Source organism: Oncorhynchus mykiss, chromosome 26, assembly GCF_057628025.1.
Source record: "Oncorhynchus mykiss isolate SJ-2025 chromosome 26, ASM5762802v1, whole genome shotgun sequence".
In the NCBI taxonomy this organism is placed as follows: domain Eukaryota; kingdom Metazoa; phylum Chordata; class Actinopteri; order Salmoniformes; family Salmonidae; genus Oncorhynchus; species Oncorhynchus mykiss.
In genome coordinates, this window is record NC_143047.1 from 18,967,683 (window position 1) to 18,990,231 (window position 22,549).

General features: G+C 43.4%; 1 protein-coding gene across 4 annotated transcripts in view; it reads right to left on the minus strand.

The window, feature by feature from the left end:
* Positions 1 to 15,314, minus strand: part of LOC110506534 (E3 ubiquitin-protein ligase arkadia-C) — a 51,312-nt gene extending 35,998 nt beyond the window's left edge. For all 4 annotated transcript variants that reach the window (XM_021586221.3, XM_021586219.3, XM_021586220.3 and 1 more), the window contains exons 1-2: positions 14,638 to 15,314; positions 4,206 to 5,194 (exon numbers count right to left, since the gene is read on the minus strand). In XM_021586221.3, the coding sequence (XP_021441896.3) occupies positions 4,206 to 5,109 (904 nt within the window). In that variant the 5' untranslated portion in view covers positions 5,110 to 5,194; positions 14,638 to 15,314. The remainder of the gene's footprint in view (positions 1 to 4,205; positions 5,195 to 14,637) is intronic.
* Between the last annotated feature and the right edge of the window lie 7,235 nt (positions 15,315 to 22,549).

Genomic DNA, 22,549 nt, shown 5'->3' on the forward strand with positions numbered 1-22,549 from the left:
GGAGGCCTACAAACCTGACTCAGTTATATGAGCTCTGTCAGGAGGAATGGGCCAACATTTACCCAACTTATTGTGGGAAGCTTGTGGAAGGCTACCCAAAATGTTTGACCCAAGTTAAACAATTTAAAAGGCTATGCTACCATATACTAATTGAGTGTATGTAAACTTCTGACCCACTGGGAATGTGATGAAAGAAATAAAAGCTGAAATAAATCACTCTCTCTGCTATTATTCTGACATTTCACATTCTTAAAATAAAGTGGTGATCCAAACTGACCTAAAACAGAGAATCTTTACTTGGATTAAATGTCAGGAATTGTGAAAAACAGAGTTTAAATGTATTTGGCTAAGATGTACGTAAACCTACGACTTCAACTGTATTTTCTACCATGTCTTGCATCTTGCCTATGCCACCCGACCATCGCTCATCCATATATATACAGTGGGGCAAAAAAGTATTTAGTCAGCCACCAATTGTGCAAGTTCTCCCACTTAAAAAGATGAGAGAGGCCTGTAATTTTCATCATAGGTACACTTCAACGATGACAGGCAAAATGAGAAAAAAATAATCCAGAAAATCACATTGTAGGATTTTTAATGAATTTATTTGCAAATTATGGTGGAAAATAAGTATTTGGTCACCTACAAACAAGCAAGATTTCTGGCTCTCACAGACCTGTAACTTCTTCTGTAAGAGGCTCCTCTGTCCTCCACTCGTTACCTGTATTAATGGCACCTGTTTGAACTTGTTATCAGTATAAAAGACACCTGTCCACAACCTCAAATAGTCACACTCCAAACTCTACTATGGCCAAGACCAAAGAGCTGTCAAAGGACACCAGAAACAAAATTGTAGACCTGCACCAGGCTGGGAAGACTGAATCTGCAATAGGTAAGCAGCTTGGTTTGAAGAAATCAACTGTGGGAGCAATTATTAGGAAATGGAAGACATACAAGACCACTGATAATCTCCCTCGATCTGGGGCTCCACGCAAGATCTCACCCTGTGGGGTCAAAATGATCACAAGAACGGTGAGCAAAAATCCCAGAACCACACGGGGGGACCTAGTGAATGTCCTGCAGAGAGCTGGGACCAAAGTAACAAAGCATACCATCAGTAACACACTACGCCGCCAGGGACTCAAATCCTGCAGTGCCAGACGTGTCCCCTGCTTAAGCCAGTACATGTCCAGGCCCGTCTGAAGTTTGCTAGAGAGCATTTGGATGATCCAGAAGAAGATTGGTAGAATGTCATATGGTCAGATGAAACCAAAATATAACTTTTTGGTAAAAACTCAACTCGTCGTGTTTGGAGTTGCATCCAAAGAACACCATAACTACTGTGAAGCATGGGGGTGGAAACATCATGCTTTGGGGCTGTTTTTCTGCAAAGGGACCAGGACGACTGATCCGTGTAAAGGAAAGAATGAATGGAGCCACGTATCGTGAGATTTTGATGAAAACCTCCTTCCACCAGCAAGGGCATTGAAGATGAAACGTGGCTGGGTCTTTCAGCATGACAATGATCCCAAACACGCCGCCCGGACAAAGAAGGAGTGGCTTCGTAAGAAGCATTTCAAGGTCCTGGAGGGGCCTAGCCAGTCTCCAGATCTCAACCCCATAGAAAATCTTTGGAGGGAGTTGAAAATCCGTGTTGCCCAGCAACAGCCCCAAAACATCACTGCTCTAGAGGAGATCTGCATGGAGGAATGGGCCAAAATACCAGCAACAGTGTGTGAAAACCTTGTGAAGACTTACAGAAAACGTTTGACCTCTGTCATTGCCAACAAAAGGTATATAACAAAGTATTGAGATAAACTTTTGTTATTGACCAAATACTTATTTTCCACCATAATTTGCAAATAAATTCAGTAAAAATCCTACAATATGATTTTCTGGATTTTTTTTCTCATTTTGTCTGTCATAGTTGAATGAAAATGATGGCCTCTCTCATTTTTTAAGTGGGAGACCTTGCACAATTGGTGGCTGACTAAATACTTTTTTGCCCCACTGTATATACACACACATACATACATACATATATATATATATATATTATTTTTTTACCTTTATTGAACTAGGCAAGTCAGTTAAGAACACATTCTTATTTTCAATGATGGTCTAGGAACAGTGGGCTAACTGCCTTATTCAGGGGTAGAACGACAGAGTTTAACCTTGTCAGCTCGGGGATTCGATCTTGCAACCTTTCGGTTACTAGTCCAACGCTTTAACCACTAGGCTACCTACCGCCCCATATATTTATGTACATATTCTTTTCCATCCCTTTACGTGTGTGTATTAGGTAGTTGTAAGTAATCTAACAATTTCACAAGATATTACTATTACTGCACTGTCAGAAATAGAAGCACAAGCATTTCGCTACACTCGCATTAACATCTGCTAACCATGTGTATGTGACCAATAAAATTTGATTTGATACACCCACAGACACCCACACCCATCCTAGTCCTGTGATTTGTGCTTTGTTCATAAAATAGCCTAGCTCTGACTGTGAGCTAATTCATCAATCAATATATGGGCAGCTTTTCTCATTGCTATTGAGCACACAGAGCAGGCAAGGTCCGACACAAACCAAACCTGGCTCAGGGATTAAAATGGTCTCTTCCACGATCAGAGGAGTAATGTACGAGAGCTTTATTTGGATAATTTTCTCTGAATAAAATAACATTTTACTGGATTCATGTGTTTGAGAGTGTAACGAGCACTCGGTTGATGTTCACTTTCAAATCAAGTGTCTTTCCAAATAAAGGGGAGAGGGAGACAGTAAACAAAACACAGTTCTGGCTAGAGTAAGAGAGAAAGAGCTGCTGGCCTGGTGAAAGAAATCCCAATTCTGAGTGTCTTCAAATAGCCCCGGTAGGACATCTTTCAGCAAGATGGAACAAAACCAGTGTAATGATTGCTTGGCCTCTAGGCTACACATCTCATTTCTAGAGAACAACACCACAGAGGCCAAATATATTCCTCCCAATACAGTTACAGTGAGACTGGATAAAACTGTAGGAATAGGCTGTGTACATACACACTGTAAATGTACATTCTGAAAGGCATTCATGCATTCCTTCTTTTCTCGGTGGCTAAAAATATTAATTGGTCTCAATTCTGAGCAGAGCGGATTCACAGAAATTAGCTTGCATTACATTCATTTGACAACATATATCTGGGGTGTGATGTAACACAGACTTTGACTTTGGCTAATGTGGACAAAAATATGACATGTTTGGCTCTGCAACATCATGAAGTCCATGACACACCCCCCCCCCCCACTCCATACTAACAAGGCCTGCAAAGCAGACAGCTGGGAAACAGAGCAGTTGGACACGAGTGAACGGTGCTACGGACAGAGTCTATCTGTGATTTAACTCTGGCTGGCTATTTAACAGTGAGCGACTCCTTTGACTCTGGTCTGACTTGTGGGTTGGCAGGTAGACTAGTAGTTAAGAGCATTGTGCTAGTAACCGAAAGATCGCTGGTTCGAATCCCAGTTTCGACTAAGTGAAAACTCTGTCAGTGTCCTTGAGCAAGAAACTTAACCCAAATTTCTCCTGTAAGTCGCTCTGAATAAGAGAATCTGCTAAATTATTAAAGTGTAAGGACCAGTACAATTTACCCTGGCCAGAGCAGCTTCATGTCATAAGTCATTGCAAGCTCCGTGTCAGAGGAGTGAGGAAGATGTTCCTCTCTATGGGGATTGTGTGTGTGTTTTTTTCTCACAAAATGCCAGCTACTGTTGATGTGGGGGCGGGGGTGCTCATTTAGGAAGTGGGTTACTCTTTTGACTCCTAGATGGAGGAGACCTTTACTGACAAGTTGCTGAAATACCAGCCCCTTGTGTCACGTCTAAACAGCCTTGGCTATCAGTGCAAACTTTGTAGTGCTGATATTTGGGAGCTTCGGCCATGTACATAGGCTGACAGTACATGACCTTCAGATTGCAGACCTGCATAGAACAAAGGCAAAGCAGCTAGCGAGGTCCTCTGTCAGCAGTCATGGGCAGCTTAGCTGTATGGAGAAGGATGTGTTTTCTGTATCCATAAGTGTCCATATATCCATGACCTATGAAATGTTTGAATCCTTCTCGACTGTAATGTGTAATTCAGAAAAAGTTTTTAAAATGTGTGTGCCCGTGCGCAAGAGAAAAGGTCTGAAGCACGCACCAGAGTGCATAAGGAGGGTGAGTTTACCTGTGGCCACAGCTGCGCTGCTTGGCTGGCTGCTACTGCTGCTGACGTCGACATACAGCTCGTCCTCTGCCTCTGTGGACGAGGGTGAGGATGACTCGCTGGTCAGCTCCTCACTGGAGCTGCTGGTGCTGTGGAGCAGCGCGTATTTCCTGCGTGCGATTACCTCCCGCTTCTTCCTCTGGAGAAGTAGGCGCTCTTTCTGCTTCTGAGTCCGCTGGATGGCGCCGGGCCCAGGCTTCACAAACCGCTTCCTATGCAGTGACCGCCGCCCGCTCAGACACGGCCGCTTCAGCAGCACCGGCACCGGCTCCATCTCCAACCGTGCCCACTTATGAGAGCGGCTTCCCCGAGTCCGACCCAGAATGGTGCGCAGACCCACCCCGGTCCCGCCCCCTGTGGTGGAGACCGGCGCCTGCTGTGCGGGCTGCGGTCCCCCTGCTGCTCCCGTCCCTCCAGCCTCCACCTCTTCCTCTGAGCTCAGAGTGTCCGAGTCCCCGAAGCGCAGGCTGGAGGAGGGAGAGGAGGCACAGTCACTGAACGAGGACTCTGGGTTGCGTTCGTTCTCGCTGCGACGCTCCAAGAGATCTGGCTGGTGGCGCTGAAGGGGAAGAGAGCCCTCACTGACACGACCCTCCTTCAGGGAGCAGTCCGACGGCCCTGGCTGTTGGCTCTTGCGCTTTTTGCGTCCGGGCAGGCCCCTGTCTGGGTCCCTGCGGGCCCCTGTGTGGCTCAGGGGCCGGTGCCTAGTCTCGGCACACAGCTGTGCAAACTCGCTGCCTGCCTTGCCGATCACCTCCATGTTGGCAGGGAAGCTCTTGGCTGTCTCCATGGGCTCTGGGTTGGCCAGCGGACCCTTCAGGTGCTCCTGTCTACCCTGGGCCTCAGAGGGCACTTCGCTCTTCATGCTGCCTGGTCCACGCAGAGGCAATGCCAACTACACTTCCACCAGCTCCTATAGGTCCATTGGCGGCACCGCAACTAACCTAGTTCTGTGAAACAAGAGAAGATAAACGTTAGACACTAACAAAGTGCGATCATTATTTTTCAATGTGTTTTCATGAGTTTATGAACAGAAATATGGGCTAAATGTATTATGATAATATTTACATGTGGTGGTAGTATAGGGGCACTCGCTATCTGGTTGTGTAGGCAAAAACAGTGCACCATGGTTTGTTTTTTGAGAGCAAATTAATTGAGGCCTTGGGCTGAGTCAGTTGTGTAGCATTTGTTTTATTATCCATTCCTGGCAGTGCATGACTCAGACTGGGTGGTAATCTGGGACTAATCTCAGTATGCTGGCTAGGCTTGATGCTGTAATGAAGGAAACTGATGAGCAAAGTAAGGTCATGCAGCCTGGTAATATGGAAAAGGTGGAAACAAACACTGGAGCATCTCTTTGACCAGTTTAATGTCTCCAGCTCAATTCTCTATTGTAGAGTGCTAAAACCATGGAAAGGCTGCGTGGGGAGATTAGGAGACATCTTCATAATGGCATTACAGGAACAGAATGGACTGGAGAACTCGCTTATTGATATCTTCAGAAGGTACCAGGCTACAAGCAACCAATGCTAAGCATGCATCCCTTTGATATAGATCTTGTAAATAAAAACAAGCATGCTGGCATCAACACACTAGCCTAGCAGAAACTCTTACCGAAATAAAAGCTTCTGGGCCTTCATATAGGCCTAATCTCACCACTTTCCTCCTTTCCATCCATCCCTCTTCATTTATCACACTTCCCCTCTCCATTTATCACACTTCCAATCTCCATCCCTCTTCATTTATCACACTTCCCCTCTCCATTTATCACACTTCCCCTCCCCATCCCTCTTCATTTATCACACTTCCCCTCTCCATCCCTCTTCATTTATCACACTTCCACTCTCCATCCCTCTTCATTTATCACACTTCCCCTCTCCATTTATCACACTTCCCCTCTCCATCCCTCTTCATTTATCACACTTCCCCTCTCCATCCCTCTTCATTTATCACACTTCCACTCTCCATCCCTCTTCATTTATCACACTTCCCCTCTCCATTTATCACACTTCCCCTCTCCATCCCTCTTCATTTATCACACTTCCCCTCTCCATCCCTCTTCATTTATCACACTTCCCCTCCCCATCCCTCTTCATTTAATCACACTTCCCCTCTCCATCCCTCTTCATTTATCACACTTCCCCTCTCCATCCCTCTTCATTTATCACACTTCCCCTCTCCATCCCTCTTCATTTATCACACTTCCCCTCTCCATCCCTCTTCATTTATCACACTTCCCCTCTCCATCCCTCTTCATTTATCACACTTCCCCTCTCCATCCCCCTTCATTTATCACACTTCCCCTCTCCATCCCTCTTCATTTATCACACTTCCCCTCTCCATTTATCACACTTCCCCTCTCCATCCCTCTTCATTTTTCACATTTCCTCCTTTCCTAAAATTGTCTAGTCTAATCACACAGTTTCTATTTAAAAAAATAAGCCTTTCACCAAGGGGAGACAGAGTAAAATGTCTTCTGCTTCAGTAGAGTCACCTCAAGTCCTTTCCTTTGAATTATGAAAGCAGCCATCTGTTTAAAAAGGCATGTTAGCTCCATTCATTGGCCTACTTCTTGGTGTGGTGGAGTGGTATAACGTGCACACACAGCTGGCAGGGTGGTGTTTTCCTATACTTGATCCACCAGTAAAACACCTCAAACTAAGATTCAGAATAAAATCCCACTTTATGAGATGTTTTATTTAATGACACAAGTGAACTGGACATTGTAAACTATCCTTTAGAAGCCTTATAATGGTTGGCCTAATGAAGCCGTACTGATTAAACAGTAATGTGTAAAATACATACTAATCTCCAGCCTGCAATATCCTGTGTATTGATAAGGTTCAGTATGAAAACAATGGAGTCTATGGTATAAAGCATTGTTCACACTACAGGCTTTAATGCTCAAATCAGTTTTGTTTTTCAAAACTGCTTTGGAATACTGACTGTCCAAACAGCAAGTTACAAGTGACCAAATCGGATGTGTGGGAGTTCAGTCAAAATTATTTTGCTGACATGGCTATGCTAGTTGTCATTGTAACAATAGGTGTTTGCTCTGTAGTGGAGGCTGATTGGTGGTGGTGCTCCTGCTTCCTATCACTCAGAAGTCATGTAGCAAGCTGAGGTGACAACAATGGCTGCCATGGACATTTCCCAGTCACTTTGAGTGTTCAAAATCCTCATGTAATAAGACTAAGCCTCAAACCATAAGATAGTATCATAGGCACAATGCACCCACAAGACACAAGCACACATTATAGTAAGTGAAGGTTCTGTTCTGTCTAAGCATCAAAAACATGTATTTACTGTTAGACGGGCCCTATAAAATCCGCAATGTGGAGAATGATGGCAGAGTCACCGAATCCAGACATTAAAACGGAATTCAACAATATTCAAAAACATATTGAACTTAGTAGAAATCAAGTAAATGTATTGAAAAGTAATACATTTCCCTAAGTTTATCATAAGACAAGAACAGAAAGCATCAGTCATTTGTATTTCCTGCAACTTTCTGAAGAGGCAATGAGAATGCCCGTCTGTGTGAGGTGCGAGCGTCTACCACTTTGTGTAGCTGTTAGCGATGATGCTAACTCAAACCTGTCTGATAGATGGAAAAGCTCTCCCAAACTTTCTCAATTAATGTTAACTACTAAGTAGCCTATGCTTCCCTGGCAGAATGATATCATGAGTATTTGGTTAGAAAACTCGACCATCATGTCTGCTACAAAAACAGCATTCTCTTGCTAGGTGCTCACTTGAGTTAAAAGGGTAATTACATTCCAAAATTTAAATATCTTACATTTTTCCCAGACTCAAATAATTGTCTCCTGGTGTGCTTTAAGCATTTTTGTGTTCTTAAAACATCAAATATTGTTGTTTTTCTTTTTTTTGGTTGAGAGTAGAGGTCGACCGATTAATCGGAATGGCCAATTAATTAGGGCCGATTTGAAGTTTTCATAACAATCGGAAATCGGTATTTTTGGGCGCCGATTTTGCCGAATTTTTTTATACCTTTATTTAACTAGGCAAGTCAGTTAAGAACACATTCTTATTTTCAATGACGGCCTAGGAACGGTGGGTTAACTGCCTTGTTCAGGGGCAGAACGACAGACTTTCACATTGTCAGCTCGGGGGATCCAATCTTGCAACCTTACAGTTAACTTGTCCAACACTCAAACCACCTGCCTCTCATTGCACTCCACGAGGAGCCTGCCTGTTACACAAATGCAGTATAAGCCAAGATAAGATGCTAGCTAGCATTAAACTTATAAAAAACAATCAATCATAATCACTAGTTACATGGTTGATGATATTACTAGTTATAATCGATGCAACGCTGGGGGATGATGTAACAAAAGCGTATTTGCGAAAAATACGTTGGACGACTGTACCTAACCATAAACACCAATGCCTTTCTTAAAATCAATACACAGAAGCATATATTTTTAAACCAGCATATTTAGCTAAAAGAAATCCAAGTTAGCAGGCAATATTAACCAGGTGAAATTGTGTCATTTCTCTTGCGTTCATTGCACGCAGAGTCAGGGTATATGCAACAGTTTGGGCAGCCTGGCTCATTGCGAACTAATTTGCCAGAATTGTATGCAATTGTGACATAACATTGAAGGTTGTGCAATGTAACAGGAATATTTAGACTTAGGGATGCCAGCCGTTAGATAAAATACCAAAAGGTTCCGTATTTCACTGAAAGAATAAACGTTTTGTTTTCGAAATGGTAGTTTCCGGGTTCGACCATATTAATGACCAAAGGCTTGTAATTTCTGTGTGTTATTATGTGTGTTATAATTAAGTCTATGATTTGATAGAGCAGTCTGACTGAGCGATGGTAGGCAGCAGCAGGCTCGTAAGCATTCATTCAAACAGCACTTTTGTGCGTTTTGCCAGCAGCTCTTCGCAAGCACAGCGCTGTTCATGACTTCAAGCCTAACAACCTAATGGCTGGTGTAACCGATGTGAAATGGCTAGCTAGTTAGCTGTGCGCTAATAGCGCTTCAAACGTCACTCGCTCTGAGACTTGGAGTAGTTGTTCCCCTTGCTCTGCAAGGGCCGCGGCTTTTGTGGAGCGATGGGTAACGCTGCTTCGAGTGTGGCTGTTGTTGATGTGTTCCTGGTTCGAGCCCTCCTGGTTTGAGCCCAGGTAGCGGCGAGGAGAGGGACGGAAGCTATACTGTTACACTGGCAATACTATAGTTCCTATAAGAACATCCAATAGTCAAAGGTATATGAAATACAAATGGTATAGAGAGAAATAGTCCTATAAATACTATATTAACTACAACCTAAAACCTCTTACCTTGGAATGTTAAAAGGAACCACCAGCTTTCATATGTTCTCATGTTCTGAGCAAGGAACTCAAATGTTAGCTTTTTTACATGGCACATATTGCACTTTTACTTCTCCAACACTTTGTTTTTGCATTATTTAAACCAAATTGAACATGTTTCATTATTTATTTGAGGCTAAATTGATTTTTATTAATGTGTTATATTAAATTAAAATAAGTGTTCATTCAGTGTTGTTGTAATTGTCATTATTACAAATAAATAAAAAATAAAAATACATAAACAATTAAAAAAATGGAGAAGAAAAAATAAAATACGGCCGATAAATCGGTATCGGCTTTTTTGGTCCTCCAATAATCGGTATCGGCGTTGAAAAATCATAATCGGTCGACCTCTAGTTGAGAGCGAAAACCTGACAAAAACTGGAACATTTCAGAAACCTGGGAAAACTAAGAGAAAATAATTTGAGAGAGAAAAGGAATTGGCAAAAAATGATAACAGATTTTATAGGGCCCTATGTTAGCACATCTCAGGCAAAGAAAAAGAAAAGCACCCAGCAACTGTGGTCAGGTCACAGTGTTTTCGCCGTAGCTACAGCAAATACTGCAATACTATCCGGTCTGTTGCATTCCATTCGCTGACCCTGAGATCTTGATGTTACACAACACCACACATGAGCATGCGGCACTATTAGCTTATTTTAATGATCATAAAGTGTGTGAAAACCTGCACTGGAAAGTAGTGGAGAGTGTAATTTGGTGTGTTCATGAGCATACACTAGAATGCAAACCTACTGCAAAACCCAGTCAGTCAGTGAGTGCTTGGGGTGGAAGCCACTTCCCCCACCCATTATTTGGACAAGAGTAATTCCATAGTTATGGATGTTACATTTGCATGCAAAACCACAACTTTAAAATGTCTCAAAGAATGGACAAACAAAATATAAATGAAAAGTTTGATGTGTTTGTCTATAGAACCCCTTGGGGGGAGTGTATACAATATTGGCATGTTGGTTTCACTTTAAAATGACAAAATTACTTTCTCAGGTTGACCTTCTGCTGGAATTCTCCATATGCATATTAAACTCCAGTGACCCATAAGTAGATTGAGGCATGCAGGAAACATATGGATTGTGTGGGTGCTGGTCTTCAAACTGCAACGAAACCCTGAGTGGGTCAACCACTAGGGATCATCAAATCCTCACGAATCCTCCACAACTCGAGGGTTTGTGTACCATTAAAGCATGATATCCACCTCACAAACTAGACAACAGGAGAGGGTATCTGGCCAGGAGCCCTCAATGTGTAGCCTAGCCTACTAAAGAAAACAAACATTGAGAGTAGCACTGGACAAATACCTGATACAGTATTCATGAAAACACTTGTGTATCATGACTGTGTTTCCATCTCATGAGCAAAGAGAAGGAAGAGGATGCCGCAGGTGGAGACTTCAGGGAACTGGGGCTAGGGGGGGGGGGGGCCCTCCCTAGGTTCCAAAGTATAACTGCTGCCAGGGAACCAAAGCCCCGACCCATGATCCTCTGAGGCTCCCCCTGTGAGCCACTGATGAGTCCCTGTGCCACAGAGCGAGCAGCGCCATGACACACAGCAGCCTTAGAGGACAGCCACCTTGGCAATCAATCCCCCCTGGCACCAAGGTGGAGACATTTCAGAGGAGAGGGCGTTTATGGGAAACTGCTTTAATTCATTCCTTGAGGAGCACAACGCAGACCTATCTTGAGCTTCTCGGCACACAGTTTCAGCAATGGCTGCTGAAAAACCAAATCTAACACCTACGCAAGGACACAAATTATTAAACCTATCCCAAACCTTTACCTAATTTAGCTTTTTCTATTTTGAGTGCAGGTTTGTCAATGTGTTCTGTGCAAGGTGTGACTCAAATTGTGGGGTGAATCGGAACTCATTATGCAGTACTTCTACCAGTCAATAATAGTAGAAAACAGTGCAATGAACTGCAGAACAGGAAGTTACACATTCATGTCTCTACAAAAAAAGGTTGCCAACATGTTAGCCAAGAAACAAAAAGCGAACAGCTTTGAGTAAGCGGGCACAGTGCTTCATACATTGCCGTTATGATTGGCCCTTCTGAGAAGCTAAGATGTCATCCTCATCCCAATCACAGGGGTTCTTCTAATGCCGTATGAACCAACCAGCACTGCTAACATTGACAGCATTACATACTCCAAATGGGATGAAAGGATGAAAATCCCCTAATGTGCTGACAAGAATGGCCATTTGTATAAACATATAAAAAAATCATTCAAAGAATGAACACCTAGACAACCTTTGAGTGATTAAGCATTGATTTCATATTCGTGCATGGTACTATATATCCTACAAGGTTTTGACATCTCAAATACAGGCTTGAGAGTATAGTGCCATGATGTAGGCGTATTTCAATACTACTACAATTCTGTGGGCAGAACATATGTGATTACTTCTGATGAACAGTCATATCACTGTTTTTATCAAGTCAAACTAAAACTGACAAATAAATAAATAACCATGCTGATGTGCTGAGGGGAAATGCTGAAATAGGCCCCACTATTATCATTCTATAACTGTGTCACTGCTCTGCAATATGGCATCCAGTGGGTTTTAGAAACTGCCATAGTAACAAGGGAATGTGTGTAGTTTATTAAGTTTATTTCTAGCTCATATCATTTAAGGTGCTCTGCCATTTCCTAAAATTATAACAGTTTGCCTAATTTCAGTTTATGTGACAAAATAAGCAAGAAAAGTGTAGAGAATCATTGTACCATCTAAACCGCTGTGAAATATATTTCCCATAACCAAAACTGTAGTATTTTCAGCTGCTTGAAGCTGGTGTACAAAACCGAAAGTAAAAGACGCAATAACTTCATTTAATTACGTAAGCATAGAAATATAACACAGAACAGAGCTACCGCTTCCAAAGCCCCGTTTCCACTGGCACTTAAAATTTGGGCCAGATTCGACTTGGGTCGAGGGAAACCCGGGACAGCGCAGCCCAATTTCACAACTGGCGCCAGCTCAATTCGAATTCGGGTTGGTGATGCCATTACTATGCAACCACCAAGTGGATCACTGCTGGATGCGGATACGTTTAGCTGGCTTGCTGCTGTTAGCTAGCACATGGACAAGCGGTACTGCAGTAGCTAGACATAACACAAATTACCACCAAAGCTGGATCCTTTATTCATTTGTACACTACACAATCAACTTTTATGAGAACTATCACCCCTCAAATGCTAGCTACCAAATCAGATTAGAAACGCGCTAGCAGGAATTTTAGCTGGACATGTCGTATTTAAGCTAGCTACATCATATCAAACCGGTCGCCTGGTTTGCTAGCTAGTTAATAGCCAACACCATGGCAAGCAAGGTAGGAATTATTAGTTATGCTAACAACGCTAACGTTTGGTTAGCGAACGTCAGCAAGCTAAATACATGGTTGACTGGCACTTCAACATCTTGCTAGCTAGCAACATCAGCGAAGCCAGCTGCAGTCACATATTGGCTACCTTCCAACATGACATCATTTATCATTTCTGGGGGGAGTGGAAATGTAATTTGAGCTATCCCACCAAGGCCAGCCCAGCCTGTGTTGAATTCAAAGTGCAAATGGAAACGCGGCTTTGGTGTTGCTTTCAATGAGAATGGCAGATCTATAACTTACATTTCTATGTTAATTTGTTCGGGTCACCCAAAAAGTTACATATTGCAGCTTTAAATCAATCCAGTGATGCGTTATTGTTCTCCAAATTGTGACTATGAGACTAGGTGTCTTCTATCATAGATAAAGAGTGGCATCAACGCAAAAAGAATGGCATCAACATCGTGAACATAAACCAAAACATGGCATGAGGGAAGAAGTATTGGTGCATCTTATACTGGAACAGTGCAGAGAATGTAGGGCAGGATATTTAACGATTGACTGGTCCCAAGTGTACACATCAAGTTTTCTAATAATGAGTCATTCGGTTGACAATGTTCTCCTTTATGCAAAAAAACAACGACATTTAAACCATTGTGACAGTATTTGCCTAATGTTTTCTGGCGTGTACTAGGCCTCAGTCAGAGATATTTCGTAATTTGGTCTCTGGCTCTTTAGGTACATAACCCTACTAATTGTCCAAGCCTGTCTATTTATTTCATCTTTATTTTTAAAAAGCATATTTATTTAATTTTTACCTTTATTTAACTAGTCAAGTCAGTTAAGAACAAATTGTTATTTTCAATGACAGCCTAGGAACAGTGGGTTAACTGCCTTGTTCAGGGGCAGAACAACAGATTTGTACCTTGTCAGCTCGGGGATTTGATCTTGCAACCTTTCGGTTACTGGTCCAACGCTCAAACTACTAGGTTACCTGCCACATAAATATTACAACCAAAGCCATACCAAATATGAAAGACTGCTGCAAGTGTCTTCAGCATTTTGTTTTCTTCTCTAGCCATATTAACGTCAGTCAACAAACATAACACGCTAGCAGGCTAATTTGACATCGCAGTTTCATTACTTGTAAATATTGTGATATACATTTCGACATCATCCTCTTCATCCTGTCAGTCACAGATACAACATATTTTGATGTTGCCCAACTTTAGCCAGCACTAGTAAGCTAACGTTTAATTAAGTCAGTTCCACACGGAGTGGTCTTATTTGGTTAACCTAACGTTCGCTATTTGGGTTACGTCCGAGTTCATCGTAAAATGTAATAAAGAAATGGCTATAGCTACATGGCCTTGGCTTACTAGTTTACTTAGTTAGCAAGATGGCAAGGCTGCAAATCTTCACATTCAAAGGTTGGGTTTCTCATGAACTCGCTGATAAGATCCTATTTGCTAATAACCAACGTAGCTAGCTACCTAACTCGTTAGCTAGCCAACCCCAAATGGCTCACAACAAGACATTTTAGCTACTACCGTACCAAGCTAACATTAACTACTGAATCTTCAGAGCAAACAATAGCTTGTTAGCTAGCTACAGTACGATGGCTACTGTCTGATCGTGTTAGCCAGCTAACGTTGAGAGAAAAACAAAGACAGTTATCTAGCTAGCTAACGTATATTGATTGACTCAACACATACCTGTACTCTCTTGAAAGTGGGCTTCTGTGTTATTTCGTGGCTCCCTTTGAATTACATATGCCCTGGATGAACTTAAATAAGGGACACAAGTAAATCGCGATCGAACGACAGTCACCGGGTTGTGAAACTGACAACAGGAACCAAATCGAAGTGGGCCCGTGGCAATACCAACGTCGTTACAAATCAGCGCCTGGATGAAGACCCGAGAGAAAAATACTTAATATTTTTCCTGGCTTTATGTGGCATATTAACACAGTACGCAATACATACTGTTTTTTCTACGAAAAAACAGAAATTCCATTCCATTTGCCATCAGGGCCCTCGATGAAGTCCCCATTCCTGCCTCTTCGAGGCGACCACTGTTGTTTACCCAGCTCGACTCGTCCGTTTACTCTCGATGGCACGGAGGTTGGGTTGCTGGACTTGTGTGAAGCTAGCCACAATAAGGATTTGCCACAAAAGTGTCTGGAATTTGCAATTCGCCTTCAAAATAAAAGGCTCCCATTGAAATATGCAAACGGATACAAATAGTGGAATAATGCCGTATTTGGAACAGATAATTATGTTGATAATTAAATTCAACAAAATACAGTAGTAGTAGAGTCGCACTGTGGATGTATTAGATTTCAGAACTGTTTTGGGTCCATGACAGCCTACTTGTGACACCCACAGAACACAACTGTGAAGAGTCTAAGCTCACCAGTCAAACTACTGTATATTGACATTCATATTGCAATGTACAGCCTTACCCATGGCTCTTAGGTCCATGAAATTCTACGTCGCTAATTTTTAGGCTGATACCCCATTTCATGGAGCCAAGAGCCATAGGTAAGGCATATATCAAATCTAACTTTTTGTCACATGCGCCGAATACAACAAGTGTAGTAGACCTTACCTTGAAATGCTAACTTTACAAGCCCTTAACTTGAACTGCACTGTTGGTTAAGAAAATATTTACCAAATAAACGAAAGTCAAAAATTATAAAAAGTAACACAATAAGAGGCTATATACAGGGGGTACCGGTACCGACTCAGTGTGTGGGGGATGCATAGATAATAAACAGCGAGTTGAAGCAGTGTAGAAAACAAATGGGGGGGATCAATGTAATAGTCCGGTGGCCATTTGATTAATTGTCCAGCAGTCTTATGGCTTGGGGGTAGAAGCTGTTTAGGAGCCTTTTGGTCCTAGACTTGGCACTCCGGTACTGCTTGCCGTGTGGTAGCAGAGAAAACTGTCTATGACTTGGGTGACTGGAGTCTCTGACACTTTTATTGGCTTTCCTCTGACACCGCCTATTATATAGGTCCTGGATTGCAAGAATCTTGGCCCCAGTAATGTACTGGGCCATACGCACTACCCTCTGTTGTGCCTTGCAGTCGGAGACCGAGCATTTGCCATACCAGGCAGTGATGCAACCGGTCAGGATGCTCTCGATGGTGCAGCTGTAAACTTTGAGGATCTGGAGACCCATGCCAAATCTTTTCAGTGTCCTGAGGGGGAAAAGGTTTTGTCGTGCCCTCTTCACAGCTGTCTTGGTATGTTTGGACCATGATAGATTGTTGGTGATGTGGACACCAAGGAACTTGAAACTCTCGACCCGCTCCACTACAGCCCCGTTAATGTTAATGGGGACCTGTTTGTTCCTTTTCCTGTAGTCCACGATCAGCTCCTTTGTCTTGCTCACACTGTACATTGCAATATGCATGTCAATATGCACAATAGGCTGGATAGTGAGATGATTTCCCAGTTAGTCCCACAAGAAGAGCAACAACGCTAATATATGTGTAAACTCTTCAGAGTTCTGGGTGTCACAAGTAGACTGATACCCCAGTTCATGGACCCAACATCAATAGGTAAGGCTGTACAGGGCATATAAGTATGTCCCCAACACAGTTCTGAAATCTAATACATCCACAGTGCGGATTCCACTTTTTTTCTGTTCGTCAAATTAACTACTTATTGTCTTTTGTAGACTGATACCTATGGATCAGGCAAATTTTTACGGTCCATGTAATGGGGTAAGGGGGTAGAGTGCAATATGAATGCCAATACACATATGCTCAGCAAAAAAAGAAACGTACTCTCACTATCAACTGTGTTTATTTTCAGCAAACTTAACATTTGTAAATAGTTGTATGAACATAAGATTCAACAACTGAAGCATAAACTGAACAAGTTCCACAGACATGTGACCAACATAAATTGAATAATGTGTCCCTGAACAAAGGGGGGGTCAAAATAAAAAAAGTTACAATCAGTATCTGGTGTGGCCACCAGCTGCAATAAGTACTGCAGTGCATCTCATCCTCATGGCCTGCACCAGATTTGCCAGTTCTTGCTGTGAGATGTTACCCCACTCTTCCAACAAGTCACCTGCAAGTTCCCAGACATTTCTGGAGGGGAATGGCCCTAGCCCTCCAATCCAACAGGTCCCAGACATGCTCAATGGAATTGAGATCAGGCCTCGGTGTAACGCTCATTCCTTCAGCGATAATCGCGAATCCGACTATCATGCCTGGTGAGACAAAACCGCAACTAGTCAGTGAAGAGCACTTTTGACAGTCCTGTCTGGTCCAGCGACGGTGGGTTTGTGCCCATAGGCGACGTTGTTGCCGGTGATGTCTGGTGAGGACCTGCCTTACAACAGGCCTACAAACCCTCAGTCCAGCCTCTCTCAGCCCATTGCAGACAGTCTGAGCACTGATGGAGGGATTGTGCGTTCCTGGTGTAACTCGGGCAGTTGTTGTTGCCATCCTGTACCTGTCCCGCAGGTGTGATGTTTGGATGTACCGATCCTGTGCAGGTGTTGTTACACGTGGTCTGCCACTGCAAGGACGATCAGCTGTCCGGCCTGTCTCCATGTAGCGCTGTCTTAGGCATCTCACAGTACCGGACATTGCAATTTATTTTCCTGGCCACATTTGCGGTTCTCATGCCTCCTTGCAGCATGCCTAAGGCACGTTCACGCAGATGAGCAGGGACCCTGGGCATCTTTCTTTTGGTGTTTTTCAGAGTCAGTAGAAAGGCCTCTGTTGTGTCCTAGGTTTTCATAATGGTGACCTTAATTGCCTACCGTCTGTAAGATGTTAGTGTTTTAACAACCGTTCCACAGGTGCATGTTCATTAATTGTTTATGGTTCATGAACAAGCATCGGAAAGTGTTTAAACCCTTTACAATGAAGATCTTTACAATCCAATTTTTGGGGGTATTTTTACGAATTATATTTGAAAGACAGGGTCCTGAAAAAGGGATGTTTATTTTTTTGTTGAGTTTAGGAGGTTGACTAGTGAGCTAATGTGGCTCAGTTCATACTGGTGTCAAAGTCCCGCAATAAGTGCTATGATGCTAATATTTGTGTACACTCTTTACAGTGGTGTTATGTTGGTGTCACCGAGTAGGCTGATACCTATGGATCTTTGGTCCATGAAATGGGGTAAGGCTACATTGCAATATGAATGACCAATATGCACAATAGACTGACCGGGGGGATTTCCCACAGTCAAAGTCCTGCAATAAGAGCTACGACTTTAATATTTGTGTAAACTCTTCACACTTGTGTTCTGTGGGTGTCACTGAGAAGGCTGATACCCCATTTCATGGACCCAAGATGATGATCCATAGGTAAGGCATAGCAATATGAATGTCAATACACAGTAGGTTGACTGGTGATCAAAGTCCCGGTATATACAGATATTGGTGATAATGCACAATAGCTACATCAATATTGCGAGCCGTGATGAGTAATGGCGGCTGGTAGAGATTTTTGAGTCGACGCAACATGGCAGCAGATTCAAGATAGAAGAAACATTTAAACAGTTTGCTATTACAGCGGGTTTAAGAGTGGAAAAAGCGTGGAGATGTGGAAATTGACCGCGAGGAAGAAAGAAAGCAGTTGAGTGTAGAGGGAAGCTGTGTGTTGAGGAAGATTGGTGTGAAGTACAAAAATAATAAAACTCAACCGGTAGCTCTAAAATTTTACCTGACGAGAGTGAGGATGAATTACCTGCGGTGGCAGGTGCAGTGAAGATGTCGAGTACGAGCCTGATCTCGATGATGACAAGGATGATTCTGGCCCAGTGGTAGTGAGATTTTTGGAGAGAATGGATACTTGCCTTCTGACTGAACCATATGTGGTGCCAGGATGGGTTGAGAGGAAGTTGGAAACTGTTGAATCAGTGAAAATAACTCGAAATGGACTGGTGATGATTTTCTGTGTCTTCCGTCCAAGGGGTGCGGGCCATCCACACCACGTGTCTCAGGACAAGACCTGTGACTTGCTTTGTTCTCTGGAGTAGGGTACCGTGGAAAGGAGTGCTAACTCCTATGGATCCAGGGCGAGGGATCCTAAGTGGCTCCCTGTGAGTAGGCCGACCCCAATAGAAAGTGATAGGCACAACCCCCACTCCTACACTCACCCAAGCCCCATCCTGTGACCTAAGAGGTATGTACCAGATGCTCAGCATGCTCTGCTCACAACTATTGGTCCAAGCCTAAACCACACAAATAACAACACAGCACTATGGACCACAAAGATTTTGCTATCTCATCCTGGAAAATACAAGGTCTGAGGTAATCTGCTTTCAGCCTAAAGATCAGGTACCCAGACATCACCAGAGTAATCAGAAATTCGGACATTGTCATCCTGCAAGAAACATGGAACAGAGAAAATGGACCCACTGGTTGCCCTCTAGGTTACAGGGAGCTTGTAGTCCCAGCCACCAAATTACCAGGTGTTACACAGAGATCAGACTTAACTTTACTCTATTAAATGAATCAAAGCAGGAACATTTTACATTTGGCTAGAATTTCTAAAGGAAATTACCTCAACAGAGTAAAATGTCCTCCTGTGTGCTAACTCCCCCCACTTGAATCTCCATACTTTAATGAAGACAGCTTTTCCAGCAAATCAAATCTAAGTTTATTTGTCATGTGCGCCGAATACAACAGGTGTAGAACTTACAGTGAAATGCTTACTTACAGGCTCTAACCAAGAGTGCAAAAAAGGTATTAGGTGAACAATAGGTAGGTAAAGAAATAAAACAACAGTAAAAAGACAGGCTATATACAGTAGCGAGGCTGTAGAAGTAGCGAGGCTACATACAGACACCGGTTAGTCAGGCTGATTGAGGTAGAATGTACATGTAGATATGGTTGAAGTGACTATGCATATATGATGAACAGAGAGTAGCAGTAGTGTAAAAGAGGGGTTTGGCGGATGGTGGGTGGGACACAATGCAGATAGCCCGGCTAGCCAATGTGCGGGAGCACTGGTTGGTCGGCCCAATTGAGGTGGTATGTACATGCATGTATAGTTAAAGTGACTATGCATATATGATAAACAGAGAGTAGCAGTAGCGTAAAAAGAGGGGTTGGGGGGTACACAATGCAAATAGTCCAGGTAGCAATTGGATTACCTGTTCATGAGTCTTATGGCTTGGTGGTAAAAACTGTTGAGAATACTTTTTGTCCTAGACTTGGCACTCCGGTACCGCTTGCCATGCGGTAGTAGAGAGAACAGTCTATGACTGGGGTGGCTGGGGTCTTTGACAATATTTAGGGCCTTCCTCTGACACTGCCTGGTGGAGAGGTCCTGGATGACAGGCAGCTTAGCTCAAGTGATGTACTGGGCCGTACGCACTACTCTCTGTAGTGCCTTGCGGTCAGAGGCCAAGCAATTGCCATACCGGGCAGTGATGCAACCAGTCAGGATGCTCTCGATGTTGCAGCTGTAGAACCTTTTGAGGATCTCAGGACCCATGCCAAATCTTTTTAGTTTGCTGAAGGGGAATAGGCTTTGTCGTGCCCTCTTCACAACTGTCTTGGTGTGTTTGGACCATTCTAGTTTGTTATTGATGTGGACACCAAGGAACTTGAAGCTCTCAACCTGCTCCACTACAGCCCCGTCGATGAGAATGGGGTCGTGCTCGGTCCTCCTTTTCCTGTAGTCCACAATCATCTCCTTAGTCTTGGTTACGTTGAGGGATAGGTTGTTATTCTGGCACCACCCGGCCAGGTCTCTGACCTCCTCCCTATAGGTTGTCTTGTCGTTGTCGGTGATCAGGCCTACCACTGTTGTGTCATCTGCAAACTAAATGATGGTGTTGGAGTCGTGCCTGGCCATGCAGTCGTGGGTGAATAGGGAGTACAGGACGGGACTGAGCACACACCCCTGGGGAACTCCAGTGTTGAGGATCAGCGTGGCCGATGTGTTGCTACCTACCCTCACCACCTGGGGGCGGCCCGCCAGGAAGTCCAGGATCCAGTTGCAGAGGGAGGTGTTTAGTCCCAGGATCCTTAGCTTAGTGATGAGCTGAGGGTACTATGGTGTTGAACGCTGAGCTGTAGTCAGTGAATAGCAGTCTCACATAAGTGTTCATTTTGTCCAGGTGGGAAAGGGCAGTGTGGAGTGCAATAGAGATTGCATCATCTGTGGATCTGGGCGGTATGCAAATTGGAGTGGGTCTAGGGTTTCTGGGATAATGGTGTTGATGTGAGCCATTACCCACCTTTCAAAGCACTTCATGGCTACGGACGTAAGTGCTACAGGTCTGTAGTCATTTAGGCAAGTTGCCTTTGTGTTCGGGCACAGGGACTATGGTGGTCTGCTTGAAACATGTTGGTATTACAGACTCAATCAGTGACATGTTGAAAATGTCAGTGAAGACACCTGCCAGTTGGTCAGCACATGGTAATCCGTCTGGCCCCGCAGCCTTGTGTATGGTGACCTGTTTAAAGGAGAGCTTTGTACGCGTCTCTGTGTGTGGAGTACAGTTGATCTAGAATATTTTCCCCTCTGGTTGCACATTTAACATGTTAATGGAAATTTGGTAGAACTGATTTTAGTTTCCCTGCATTAAAGTCTCTGGCCACTAGGAGTGCCGCCTCTGGGTGAGTGGTTTCCCATTTGCTTATTTCTTTATACAGCGGTCTTAGTGCCAGCACCTGTCTGTGGTGGTGAGGAAGATGTCATAAATTTCCAGGCCATGGACACATACTAGTCTGTGATGACCTAAAATGCCAGAACTGGACAAGAACCTGACATTCTCAGCACACAGGGGGACAAACACCTACCTGGAGGTGACAGTATTCCCTCCCAAATATGCCCCCCATGACAACTATGACAAAACAACCAACAAAAATGGGTCACAAGTCTTGCAGCTCTGTTGCACGCTGGGTCTGTACATTGTCAATGGTAGGCTTCGAGAGGACTTCTATGGTAGGTACACCTACAGCTCATCCCTTGGCTGTAGTACTTTAGATTGATTGATCACAAACCTCAACCTAGAGTCTCTCAGAGCGTTCACAGTCAGACCAATGACACCCCTATCAGATCACATCAACATCACAGCCTACTTTAACAAAGTAATACTATCATGAGGCATCAAAGCCAACCAAACTGCATACTATTAAGAAACCCTATAGATGGAAGGAAAGTAGTGGAAATCTACCAAAAAAACTGTTGGGCAACAACAAATCTAATCCCATGTAGACAACTTCCTGGACAAAACATTTCACTACAATAGTGAAACTATAAACTTGGTAGTAAAAATACTAAACTGTACATTTGACCTTTCAGCTTCTCTATCAAGTCTGAAAGTGTCAAGCAGACAACCTAACAAAATGAACAACAATGACAAATGGTTTGATGAAGAATGCAAAACCCTGAGAAAGAAATTGAGAAACATGTCCAACCAAAAGCACAGAGACCCAGAAAACCACATCAGAATTAGGACTATACCCGCTAGTTGTCAAAATTCAGAAAAGAGCTGTTAAAGTCTACAACCACCTAAAAGGAATCAATGCGCACGCATTCCACCACAACGCCATCACCTACAGAGAGATTAACCTAAAGAAGAGTCCCCTCGGTCAACTGGATCTGGGGTTCTGTTCCAACACAAACAGACCACACA